General features: G+C 54.8%; 1 protein-coding gene across 1 annotated transcript; it reads left to right on the forward strand.

Annotated features, from left to right (window-relative positions):
* Positions 1–1,494: 1,494 nt before the first annotated feature.
* STMN3 (stathmin 3) lies at positions 1,495–10,096 on the forward strand. Its single transcript, XM_008497780.2, is given in 6 exon segments — positions 1,495–1,608; positions 7,919–8,014; positions 8,427–8,602; positions 9,283–9,474; positions 10,036–10,056; positions 10,058–10,096. Coding segments are annotated over 6 exon segments (543 nt in total). The 5' UTR covers positions 1,495–1,589.
* The last annotated feature ends 2,727 nt before the right edge of the window (positions 10,097–12,823 follow it).

The raw sequence follows: 12,823 nt of genomic DNA on the forward strand, positions 1-12,823 counted from the left end.
GTGAGCAGCTGGAAATACCTGTGAGCAGCAAGAAAGATCTGTGAGCAGCAAGAAATACCTGTGGAACACCCCATGAGTTGTTCCTCAGAGGATTAAGTTGCCACTCGTTGTCTTTCTGAGAGGTGATGGTTCCCATTGGCAACAGTGAATAAACTTATGTTTGGCCACCAAATTATTGATTCCTTTAAAATCCAGATGACCCAGAACCTTTCTGTCTCTTTCCTGTTGGGAAATAAAACCATTTTCCTCCTTGGTGCCCCAGTTTGATGGTGCTCACAGTGTTGTTTTAACACCCCTGTGAGTGAGAGGGAGGAACCCCCAAAAGGGGGTTCTGGGGAGGGGTCTGCAGCAGCCCCTGCTCCTCATCACCTCCAGCAGCTGGGTTGTAGCTGCCCCCAGCCTTGGGTGACAGAATTACAGGCTCCTCCTCTTCCTCTCCTTCCTCAGCCAGTACTTGGTACTGCTTGGCCTTGGAGCACGGAGGCAACAGGACAGCAGGAGGCTGGAGGCAGGAAAACCAGGGAATGACACAAAAAAAATGAATTATTGTCTTTAAACTGCAGGTTTTTAGGCACTGCTCAACCTGAGCTTCCCTGCAGCTGGGGGAGTGTTGGGGAGGGCTGGGGGGGTTGTTCAGCTTTGGGGGGTTGCAGCTGGTGGGGATAACATCTGGCAGGAAAGGGACAGAGGATGGGGGTGGAGAATCAGCTGGGATTGCCTGGGATCCCTTGGGATCCCCTGGATCACCACCGGGGTGAGGTGGGGTTGGGGGGTGCAGGGGCAGCAGGGACAGGGGGGGCTCAGTGGTCCCTGCTGTGGGTGATGCTCCAGAAGCAGAGGGGCTTTGGCTGCTGACAACAGTCATAGATGGAAATGCTAAGGGAAAAAAAAGGAGAAAAAATGACAAGAAAAGACATCATGGTGCCTGGGGAAGGTGGAAAGCAAGGGAAGTCCCGATGAAGGCTCCTTCTGTTCTTCCTCCTCCACTTTTACAGCAGTTCCCACCCCACCCCAGCCCCTTTTGTGCTGCTTCAAAAGAAACCAGAACAACCACGCCTGAACCTGCTGAGCCCCTCGGGACCCCCCCACCCTTCTCCTAAAGCTGCTGCAGGGTTTGGGTTCCCCACGGGGAGGAACAGGAGAAGGGAAAAGGGGGGAGGGGGAGGGCACCGCCTTGGAAAAAAATTAAAAATTTGCTAATTCCTGCTTTCAGCGAAGGAAAAAGCAGCTGAGCCCGTCTGGAGCGGAGAAGAAAGGGAGGAAAAGGAGGAACAGAAATCCTTTTTTCCCGGCTCCTCTCTGGGTGTGTCCCTCGCCCCCCCCTCGCCGTGTCTCTGCGGGGCTGGCAGCAGCCCCGGCTGGGAGGGACCCGGCGGCAGAGCCACCCAACCCCCCCGGCCTGATACGCTCGTTCCGATTCTGAACTACTGACCCTGCTTTTTTGCCTTACCCCCCCTCCCACCCTCCCCTTCCTCCGGGCTCCCCCCCCCAGCCCCCCCCGATGGCTGCAGCCCCCTCCAGCTGAGTCAGAGCCTCCCGCAGCACTGCAGCACCGCAGCTCCTGCACCACCGCGCACCACCGCACCGCCATGGCCAGCACTGTCTCAGGTACGACCCGCTTCCTATCCTGTTTTTTTTATTAGAACAGTTATTAAACATCAATTTGGATTGCTTGGTTTGTTTTTTGTTTCGTTTTTCAGCGTTATCCTGAGGTTTATTTGTGGTTTTGGTTTTTCTTGTTGGTTCTTTTTTTTTTTTTTTTTTTTTTTTTTTTTTTTTTTTTTTTTGCGGGGGAGTTTTTTTTTTCCGGGGGATTTCTCCACCCGGGAGGCAGCTGGTAGGGCAGCATTGTTCCCCTGCATCCCCCAGACACACACCCCTCTGATGCGAGGCAGCAGGTGGGCTTTTTATTTCAATAGAATTACACCTGTGAAAACCTGGCAATTTCCAGTATCGCTGCCCTTGCACTGTGCTGTCAGGAGCTGCTGCTGCCTGACCATTAATTCTCATTTTAATTCTCATTTTAATTTTAATCCTCGTTTTTGTAACGTGAGACAGCATCTGTTTTTTTTTTCCTTTATTTTTTTTCCCTAATAAAACCTGCTCACTGTGGAGCTGCATGCAGACACCTCAGCAGTTACATTTTCTTTTCTGAAGGTTTAGTAACGCCTAGATTGGGGAAGGGAAAGAAAGACATGGAGAAAAAGCTGACAGTAACACCCTAAAAAATCCCCCCGAAGCCACCAGGGAGAACGGGGATGGGTTTCTGTGTATTCTCCAGGCTTCCCATCTCCAGGTTTTCTCCACAGCTCCTGGTCCTTCCCTGGGAGATGCTCCAGGGGAGCGATGGGTGAAACCAAATGAGGGAAGGGAAAGGGAAGGGAAGGGAAGGGAAGGGAAGGGAAGGGAAGGGAAGGGAAGGGAAGGGAAGGGAAGGGAGACCCTTCCTCCCTCCTGCAGCAAACCCGGGCTCAGGGCTGCAGGATTGGCAACTTGCCCTGTGGCTACTGCCTGCCCTCCCACCAGCCCAGCCCCAAGAGGAGTCTGTCCCTGGGAACTGGGAAGGAAGGATTCCAATGGCTCCAACTGGGAGCGTGGGGGAAGGAGAAGAAAAGCCTGAGGTGGTGCAGTGAGCAGTGGGTGGGTTTAGAGGGTCTTTTCCTTTCTTTTTCGTTTTTCCATTTTTTTTTTTTTTTAATTTTTATTAAACAAGTTTTCTCTAGAAATGCCTCTGAATTCTGCAGGGGATAAAGAGGGGCTTGGGGAGGGAAGAAGATAAATCCTGGGCTGAGCAGGACCAGCAGACAAAAAGGAAAAGTGGGCAGTGTTTTATCTCCCCCCCCCAGGCAGGGAACAAGCCCCAGGGAGGGCAGGGACACTTCTTGCTTCTTTCCCTGCCTTTTCCATGTCTCCTGCTCCTCGTTCACTGTTCCTTTCTCCTTTTCAAAGACCAGCAGATGCAGTGGAGAGAAGGACAGATACTGGGAGGGGAGGAGGGGGACGAGGTGCGGGAGAGGTGGGTGCAGCTGATCCCAGGCAGGCTTTGCATGTGATTAGAGATGGAAAAGCAGCATTGTAAAAATGTGCCTCTGGTAGAAAATCTCCAGCTATTGTGCTTGCATTCCTGGGAGCATCCCTGTCCCAGCGACCCGGCAGGTTCCACCCCTTTGCCTCCCTCTCCTACAGAACCGGATTGGACCTGGCTTGGGAAGTGGGGGTGGGAGGGAGGGCTGGGGCTCACCAGCCTTTTGCCCCAAGGTTGCATCCGACTTGGGTGACCCAGGGGGAGGCATTTTCCAGAGGGTCCGTTCTGACCCTCCCAACCCACCTGGTTGGCCCGTGGCAGGCTTCACCTCCCCAAAAATGCAGTTTTGCTGTCAAAGGGACTCACCGTGATGTGTTCCAGAGAACCTGCACTTCTCTGTGGTTCAGACCAAGGAGGGAAACAACCTGAAGGAGCAGGGAGCCACGGGAAACGTGTGCTGTGGGCTGGAAGGGGGAGAAGAGGGAGATGTTTGGGCAGGGAGGGAGCAGGGTTGAGCCTCGCCCCGCTGCAGCAGCTCCCATCACCTCTGGCCCTTGTAGCAGGGCTGGAGAGCAGCCTGGGACTGCAGAGGGGAAAAGTAAGGAAATCCTTCAATGAAGGAAAGAACCTTCTTTGCTTTTTCCATTATTTTCTTTATCTGCAGCAAAAGCCAATCCATGCTGGAGGGAGAGCAGCTGTGGCTGCAGCTGACACCGGGGAGGGAGGGTGGGCTCATCCCCCTCGGGGCGATTTTCCTGGGGTTGTTTAAACAACCAAACCAATCCCTGGGATGAAAAGACCCCTGGGCTTTGCTTCCCCCAGCCCAGCAATCCTCTCTCTTCTCTCCCTGCCACCCCAGGCGTTTTTTTGCTGGCCGGGGGGGTTGGTTGGTGCCGGAGCAGCAGCAGCAGCAGCAGCAGCACATGCTCAGTGCAGGCTGAGCTGCGGCGCTGAACCCCCGGCCGGGCAGGGCTGAGCCCTCACATCTCCTCCCGCACCCTCCTGCACCCAACCCCGGGCTCCTGCCGGCTGCAGGAGGGGTGTCCAGCAGGGCCCTGCAGCGCTGTGCAACTTCCCCCACCACTGGGAGGCATCTGGGAGGAAAGCAGAGATGTGAGATGATGAAATGATGCGGGAAGCACGGAGCTCCTTGTCTCACCCAAACTGGATGGTCTGGACCTGTGTTTGCTCCAACTCTCCCAGCTCTGGGACAGCTGCCTCCATTGGGCTCCTTCCTCTGCTTTATGAAGCCCCCCAGGCCATGATCTGCTCCTCCTTGGCAACCAGCCCCCCACCCAGCCCAGGCAGTGGGGCTGGAGAGGAGATTTCCCTGGTTATTGTCCTGGGGACAGCCCATGTGTCCCCGAGCTACAGCCTGAGTGATTGCTTGGCACATGGGTGGTGTGGAACACGGGTTGGTGTGGCATTCATCAGCTGGAAATGATGCCTGGCAGAAGGCAGACTGACCCTCACATCTGCCTCCTCTCATGGGTGGTTCCACATGAGCCCAAGGTAACTCCTGGGCCCCAAATCTCACGGTGAGCAGCTGGGATGGTGAAAAAACCCCAAACAAACAACTCACTGGTGTTTTTAGGGTTGTGTCTCCCTCTTGGAAACTGGCCAGCCAGAAGGTGGAAGTGAGTTAGACTGAAGGGAAGGTCTGGTAGTTGTTTTTATGGTAGGATTCATGGCAGGTGAGAGGTCTGGAGTCTCTCAGGGCTTACAGAGGACGTGGTTGCTTTTGTTGGGTATGTGGCACTGCAGTCTTTGTGCTGAAGGACTCATTCCCTGTCTCTCTACCTTCTCTCTCTTGGCTACATCTCTAATGTGGCTGCTCCCATTTTTTTTTCATGACAATCCATTCTTTATGGAATCCATTTTTATTTTTCTGAAGTTATCTTTGCAAACCAAATTATTTTCTTGTAATAACCTTCCTCTGACCTTGCCATCAGGCCTAACACACCCGGCCTCATCCTTTTCAGCTGCCTGAATTCAGATAAATCAGTCTTGTTGTGCCTCTGGCTCGCTAGGAATGACTTTGTATTGCTGCTGTGCCCAAACTCGGGGCTGCTGGATGTCATTAAACACTGAACAAAGGGTCAGGCTGCTCACTCTCCAGGTTCATTTTATCTGCCTAGGAAGCAGAGAACAGAACTTTTTAATGAGTACTGGGTGAGGAGCCTGGTGGTCCAGACACATCACGAGAGGGCAGATGGTTCTGGTTCCTCTCACACCACATCCCTGCCCACAGTTCCTCCCCCTCCTGCACCGCAGCTGCGTTTGGAGCAGCTGGATCCTGTCCCTGGAGGTTAACTGGGGGATAAACACCTCGGATGGATGGATAACCGCTCTCTGTAGTGCAGGATGTGCCCTGCAGCACCAGAGGGAGCACAGGGAATGAGTCGCTGGAGAGAAAGAAAACTGAGAGCACCCTGAGCCCCCGGGGGCTTGATGAACACCCATCTCACCTCCCTGCTCCTCCCTGCAATGGGCAGAAGGGTGGGAATGCAGGGAGGAAGGAGATGGAAATGTCAATAAAGAGGAATTGTTGTCTGGGGTGTGCAGTGCGATACCAACAGGGCATGGCCCGGCTGTGCTGGGCACAGGGCATAAAGAGTTGGGAATGTTTGAGGAACTGGCTGCTTCCAGGGAGTTCTGCGTTTACCCGGGCTTCGGGTGTGGTCTTGCTTCAGGAGAACTTGGGTCCGGTGGCTCTGGCAGGGACAGATCCCGTGGTTCTAAAGGACAGGCCCAGTGGTTCTGAAGGGACAGGTCCGATGGTTCTGAAGGGATAAATCCCGTGGTTCTAAAGGGACAGACCCAGTGGTTCTGAAGGAGAGGTCCGGTGGTTCTGCAGGGACAGATCCCGTGGTTGCTAAAGGGACAGATCCCGTGGTTCTGCAGGACAGGTCCCGGTGGTTCTGAAGGGACAGACCCAGTGGGTTCTGCAGGACAGGTTCCGGTGGTTCTGAAGGGACAGATCCCGTGGTTCTGCAGGACAGGTCCCGGTGGTTCTGCAGGGACAGACCCAGTGGTTCTGCAGGACAGGTCCCGGTGGTTCTGCAGGGAACAGACCCAGTGGTTCTGCAGGACAGGTCCCGGTGGTTCTGCAGGGACAGACCCAAGTGGTTCTGCAGGACAGGTTCCGGTGGTTCTGCAGGGCCAGTCCCGTCCCCCCCTTCCCACGGCCGAGCGACCTGTGCCCACTCCCCAGCCGGGGGTCTCGTTCCGCTGCTGTCCCCTCTGTCCCCTTCCTCTCTCCAGGCTCTGTCCCCCCCCGTGTCTCCCATCCCCCCGTGGGTGCCCCCGTGCTGGGTGGGAGGCAGCCGGGGGCTCCGGCGCTGGAGGAGGGACCCGCAGAGGCTCCTTGGAGCCCTCCGCAGCTGGGGGAGGCCCCGTCCTATTGTCCTCTCCCTCCTTTTCCTTTTAATTGAGGGAGAGGGTTGGTCAGTTTGCTCTCCAGAAGGGAATAAGGGGCAGGGAAGGTCCCGGTGGGATGGAGGCAGCTGTGAAATCACCACCCGGGACCTGCTGGAAGGAGGGATTGGGCTGGGAAAGCAGCGCTGGGCAGATGCACTGGAGTTCAAGTAATTAAATCCTCATCTAATGAACCCCCCCGTGCTCTGCAGCGAGAGCTGGGAGGCAGCTGAGGAAGGGGGCCAGGGGTGTGGCACATCTGCTTTGTGTCTTGGTTCCACTCAGGAGCAGACATCGTGGTGCAGCCAGGGCCCTGGAGCGTGGTCTCTGGATGGGGATGTTGGGCCCTGGGTCAGCCCAGGGGATGGATCCTTCCCCGGGCTCCTGGCAACCCATCATGAGATGCATTAAACTGCTGCATGCTGTGACTCCCAGCCTGCTGCAGCACTCCCCGAGGCTTTCCAAAGGCTGCTTCCACTAAGAACAAAATCAAAGATGTCCTGCTGGCACTGCTGATGTAAAATGATGGTATCTGGTTTGCAGGGAGCAGCAGAACTGGGAGGAGAATTAAAATCAGAATGTGGAGCAAGCTGAAAAACTGCTTGGTAAAGATGTGAGCTGGAGGGACTGCCAGCTTGCAATAGGAGGGGGTTAATCAGGATGGAGTTCTGTAGCTAGGAGGAAAAATAAGTACAGGTATGAAGCAGGTGTATGAAACCACTGTTCCCCCACTGGAGGAGCTGTGGGAAGGCAGAGGAAAAGAGCTGAAAGGTGTTCCTGAGGCAGCTGGGACACAGGAGGATATTAGTTTTAAAACCCCTTCTGTGTCTAATGCCTCTTCATATCACAGATTTCTGGGGTTGTCCCTTTCCTGCCCCAGTGCAGGGTCTTGCTGTGAGGGTGGCATTGGCAGCTGAGCTGCAGATCCTCCTCTGGAGAGAGTTCCTTCCCTCCTGGCTGGGGGTCAGAACAGGAGCTGGGTAAGGAAGAGAGAAACCAAGGCCAGAAGCATAAGGGCTGTGTGGGAAACCCAGAATTATGAAATGTCAGGAGCTTGCCAGGGGCTGAGCAAGGTTTCCAGGGGCTGGGGGGCATCATTTTACCTCTGAGCATGGATTTGGGGTGGAGGAGGGCTCCAGGCTGCTGTCCCATGTGTGGTCAGACACATGGGCTGCAGGGTTCCAGCTCCTTTGGAAGGAAAATCCTCCACAGAAACCTAGACCTATATATATACTATATATATATATATATATGTTGTCAATTCCTGCTGGGGGTCTTCCCACATTGGCCCCACTGGCAGCTAACTTTGCTCCAGAACTGGTGCTTTGGGGAGACTTTTTGGCAATCTACAGCAGCCTGGAAAAGCCTCTGCAGAGTTTGGGAGCTGCCAATGGGTTTCCTTGGGTTCATTTCTCCATGAAAAGGAGCTGCAGCTGCTGCCTACACCCTCTTCTCATCACTGCTTCATATTTTCAGCCTACAAGGAGAAAATGAAGGAGCTGTCCCTGCTCTCCCTCATCTGCTCCTGTTTCCACACCCAGCCCCATCCCAACACCATCTATCAGTATGGAGGTACGTCCCCTGCTGCCTTGGGAGCCACCTCACCCCCTGCACAGTGCTCCTGGGACATCCCTGTCTCAGACTGGGTCTCTCTAGATGATCTCCCAGTTTGTTTTATTATCCCAACCCACCTTTTCCCAGTCAGCAGCTGCTGGCAGAGCCTGTCTGCTTCCTACAGGAGGTGTTCCCAGCTCTGCAGCCTCTCTGGAACTGTGCTGGGAATTTGAATTCATTGCATGGATGTGGGGGGTGGGGGGTGGGGGGAGATCACAGAGGGGGAAAATTTCAGAGAGTGAAGAAAATCATCCAGGGGAGGACATGGGAACACCCCAAGTCCTCTGGCCCTTGGTGCCCTCAGGACAAGGTTCTCCTGAGTGTCCCAGCCCCACAGAGCCTCTCTTCTTTCTCCCCTCCCCTGCCAAAGATATGGAGGTGAAGCAGCTGGATAAGAGGGCATCAGGCCAGAGCTTCGAGGTGATCCTGAAGTCCCCTTCAGACTTATCTCCCGAGAGCCCCATCCTCTCCTCCCCCCCCAAGAAGAAGGATCTGTCCCTGGAGGAGCTGCAGAGGAGGCTGGAGGCTGCAGAGGAGAGGAGGAAGGTAAAGAGATGTCCTGTGGAAGCCATGACTGTTCTGTGGTGGGTACTTATGGCACCAAACCCTACAACTGGCTCAGCAGGAGCCATTGAAAATGGCTGGAAGTGGTGTTTGTACACTTATTGGTATAATCTTCATGGAGTCATAGAATGGGTTTGGTTGGGAAAGACCTTTAGAATCAAGTCCAACTATTAATCCAGCAGTGCCAAGGCCACCACGTCACATCACCTGCCCTCCTTGAGCACCAAACCCAGCAGACATTGCCTCAAACAGGGAAAAGGTGACACAGTGTCTCCCAAGCCAGAGAATTACAGGATGGAGGGGGTGGCACAGGGGGTTTGAGCAGGGGGAGATGGTCTGGAAGCCTCTCAGGGGAGCTGAGACTCTCGTTACATCTTGAATATTAAATATAAAATATATTTTTAAATTCTTGCTGGGTTTGTGCAAAGCAAACAACAGATTCACCCTGAATTTCATTCCATCCCTGGAAGATCACTGAGCAGAGTACCCACTGCCAGTCTCTGGATGTGTTTTCAGCAGCCTGGTCTAGCAGGACCTGTCCCTGCCCCTGGCAGGAGGTCGGAGCTGGATAACCTTGAAGGTTCCTTCCCACCCAAACCGGGCTGGGATTTTCAGAGCCTCTTTGGCTGCCTCACCCCTGTTCCTCCACCTTTCCCCGGCAGACCCAGGAGGCCCAGGTCCTGAAGCAGCTGGCGGAGAAGCGGGAGCACGAGCGGGAGGTGCTGCACAAGGCCCTGGAGGAGAACAACAACTTCAGCCGCCTGGCCGAGGAGAAACTCAACTACAAGATGGAGCTGAGCAGGGAGATCCGTGAGGCACACCTGGCAGCCCTGAGGGAGCGGCTGCGCGAGAAGGCGAGTGGTGCCAGGGCCTGGGAGAGGGCTTGGGGGTCATGGACAGGGGGGGAAATGCTGGGGTCTTGGGTGTAGGGAGATCCCAGTGCCATGGGTGATGGGGAGTAGGAAGTTGGTTGGTTGGTTGGTGGGAAGGGGGGTGTGGAGCAGCTCCGGGCTGGAGCATCGTGAGGAAGGGGATGTCTCCTTCAAGGTCAGTAAAAGTGTCCTTCAAGATCAGTAAAAGTGTCCTTCAAGGTCACTACAAGTGTCCTTCAAGGTCATCTGGCTGCTTTTTGAGCACTGCAAGGTCAAAGGCAGAGGATCAGGCCCACAGGAAGGAGCTCTCCTTCCCGTGGCTCTGCAGAGAGGAGCTGTGAAGGTCATGGCTGTAGGGTGTGCATCCCCCATCCCACTGCTTGATCCTCGTGGGTGTAACGCCCCATCCTCGGGGTGCATCCCATGGGAAAGTGGTCTCCTTCGTGTCCTCTGGTGCAAACCCTGCGTGTGGGAGAGGAGGCACAGAGAAGGGGTTGCTGGGGGCAGCCCGGGTGAGCCTGGTGTCTCTCCTGCCCCTTGCAGGAACTGCACGCAGCTGAGGTCCCGCAGGAACAAGGAACAGCGGGAGGAGATCTCTGGATAAAGGGCTTTTCTACACATCTAGCACACACCTGATTCCTGTTAACAAACCAACCATCGGCCAACCACCACATTTGATTTTGTTTGTCCAGATGAAATGTTTGGTTCTCCATCCCTCCCCTCCCCTGGTGTTTTGTCCCCCAGCTGCACACGCTTCTGCATCCTTAATAGTCGGTACTTGTGGGGATTCACAGGTCATAGGGACCTCTAAGCAGGATAGCAACTAGTTCACATGAAATAGAGAATGGAGCAGTCCATCAAACAGCTTCTTCGGAGGGTTTTTGTCCTTTTTTCTTTTATTTTTATTTTTTTTTAAATAATTTCTTAAACCAATGTAAAGAAAAATAATTAAGGCATTAATAAATTCAACCAGCAGTGTCACGGAGATACGGATTTCTTATCCAGGGCTTTTATACATCTTGATGTTTGCTCTGAGCCAAATATCAGTTTCAGAATGATGGAAGTCAGGGATAATTTCTGGGTGTGGAGTAGGAGCAGCCCCACGTTTGCCAGGGGCAGCAGAGAGGGATGAGAGAGGAGGTGATGGCTGGGGAGCAGCCCAGGCAGGGACCCCCAGCCCCCATCTCCCATCCCCTTGCCTCTCCTCCCCTCTGAAAAAGAAATCATGGCTGAAACCCCAGGGAAAGCCAAAGAGCAGCAGCTCTGTGCTGGAGGTCACATCCTGGGACTCTTTTCTCCCCAGAATTCCCAGTGGGACTGGGGGGGGGGATCCCTGGATCCTCCCTATTAGGGGATGCTCTGCTCCTAATGGGAAGGGCTACTGTACTCCCAAACCCTCCACCCAGGCTGGAGGGAAAACAGGACTGTTAGAAAGCCCCAGTGATGAAAAAAAAAAAATATTTAGGAGAAAAAGAGGAAGGGAACTGCAGGTTGAATTTCTTAACAATAGCTACAGATCAGTTTCTAGTAGCAGCTGTCTTAGTAAGCATTGCGTAGAGCGCAGCATCACCGCCAGCATCACCCCATCCATGTAGTGACAAGAAATTTTAAACAGTTTAAAAGCAAAACAGGACGAAAAAAAAAAAAAAAAACACGATAATTTAGAAGTAATTGAAATGAAATGTTTGTGTGTAAGAAATGGTTGAAACTGTCAAAATGTCTGTGTCCCACGCTGGTGGGATCTGAGAAGGTACCTGTGAGATCTTAACCCCGTCCTACTCTCTGTGGTGCTGAGTGTTTTGCTTGGTGTGTAATTCTGACCTGGAGCTTGTTGTAAATACTGTTTTTAGTACTATGATTATGATGATGATGATGGTGATGATTACCAGAAATGTTGTGCTCATGAACAGGAGTAGAAACCAAGAGCAATGACCGTTTCCACTCCTTCCTTGGGGCTCGGGAGGAGTCGGGGGCTGGGCTGGGTGAAGGCAGGGGGGCAGGGGCTGGGATGCCGGCCCAGAGATCCGCTGGAAAATTCCGGAGTGTGGAGCTGGAAGCAGCCGAGTCCTGCGGGCAGGGCGGTGAGAACGGGGCCGGGCTGCTCCTGGTGCTGGAGCTGAGCAGAAATGATGCTGCAGCCCTGGTACAGGTGATCCAGGGCTCTGCCAAACCTCCTCCTGGGAGGGGTTCCCTAGGGGAAGCCGGAGGAGCTGTGAGGTTTGCTGGGGGCTGTGCTGGTTGGAGCTGTTCTCCCCAAACAGCTTCCCAGCCTCTGGACTCGGTTCCTGCTGGATCTCCCACCTCCCTCCTTCATCCTGCTCCTTGCCTGCTCTCCTCCCCTCCCTGGACACCAGCCAGGATCTCCAGTGGGGAATTTGCCTCACAGTGGCTTTATCTGACAAAAATAAAATAATAATAATAAAATAATAAATCCCACGGGAAATGTGGAGCCCGTCCCGGGGTGGGTCTGAGCACTGGGAAACTCATTGCCTCCCCTCGGCAGGGTGGGTGCAAATCGTGTTCCTGCAGGGCTGAACTCTGGCACCAGAGGAGGGGGATGTGCAGGTAAGGTTCGGTACCAGGAAGGTCAGGGGAGGGGCTCTGTCCCTGCCCCCTAACCGCACCCTGCCACGGAACCAGCCTCCCCCCCGGGGCAGCGGAACAGCCCGTACCCGGGGCGGCTGGGCAGAGCTGGGGTGTTGGGAGCTTGGTCTCGGTCAGATGCCACTGGGCTCTGTCAGGGCAAGGTGTGGTGGCTTTGGCTGCGTGTCCCAGCTCCCGTGGTGCCGGTTGGACCAGGGGTCCAACAGAACCCCGTGGGGTCGGTGCTGCCGGTGCTGGCAGCCACCACGGTGCCGGGATCCCGGTTAATTCATCTCCCGGGGCTGCTCCTGCCCGTGTCCTGCGGAGCGCTTCACGCCTCGGTTGAGCCTAATTAAAAGTCTCCTCATTACCATCCTCCCCAGCCCACCCCCACTCGCGGACCTTCCCCCCCGTGCCGTGGGTTCGCAGGCGGCACACAGCCCCCCATTCCCGGGGTCACCTTCCCAAGCCCAAGCTCCAGCCCCTCCATGGGGCAGGGGATGGGGCAGGTTCTGTAACTCCTGCTCGCAGCAGCACAACAGGATCAGAGACTTTGTGCCTGGGGGGCCGAGCACCCACGGGGCACCCACGGGGCACCCACGGGGCAGCCGGCAGCATCCCTGCCCCGACCGTGAGGGTTGTGGTTGTGTTTCTGCCCGAAAATCGGTGCTTTCAAGGACTCGGCTCCCTCAGGCTGCTTCTGGACTGAGCCTACACCTTTTCTTGTTATTTTTGGGTCATTAAAAAG

This window comes from Calypte anna, chromosome 20 (assembly GCF_003957555.1).
Source record: "Calypte anna isolate BGI_N300 chromosome 20, bCalAnn1_v1.p, whole genome shotgun sequence".
Classification (NCBI taxonomy): Eukaryota; Metazoa; Chordata; class Aves; order Apodiformes; family Trochilidae; genus Calypte; species Calypte anna.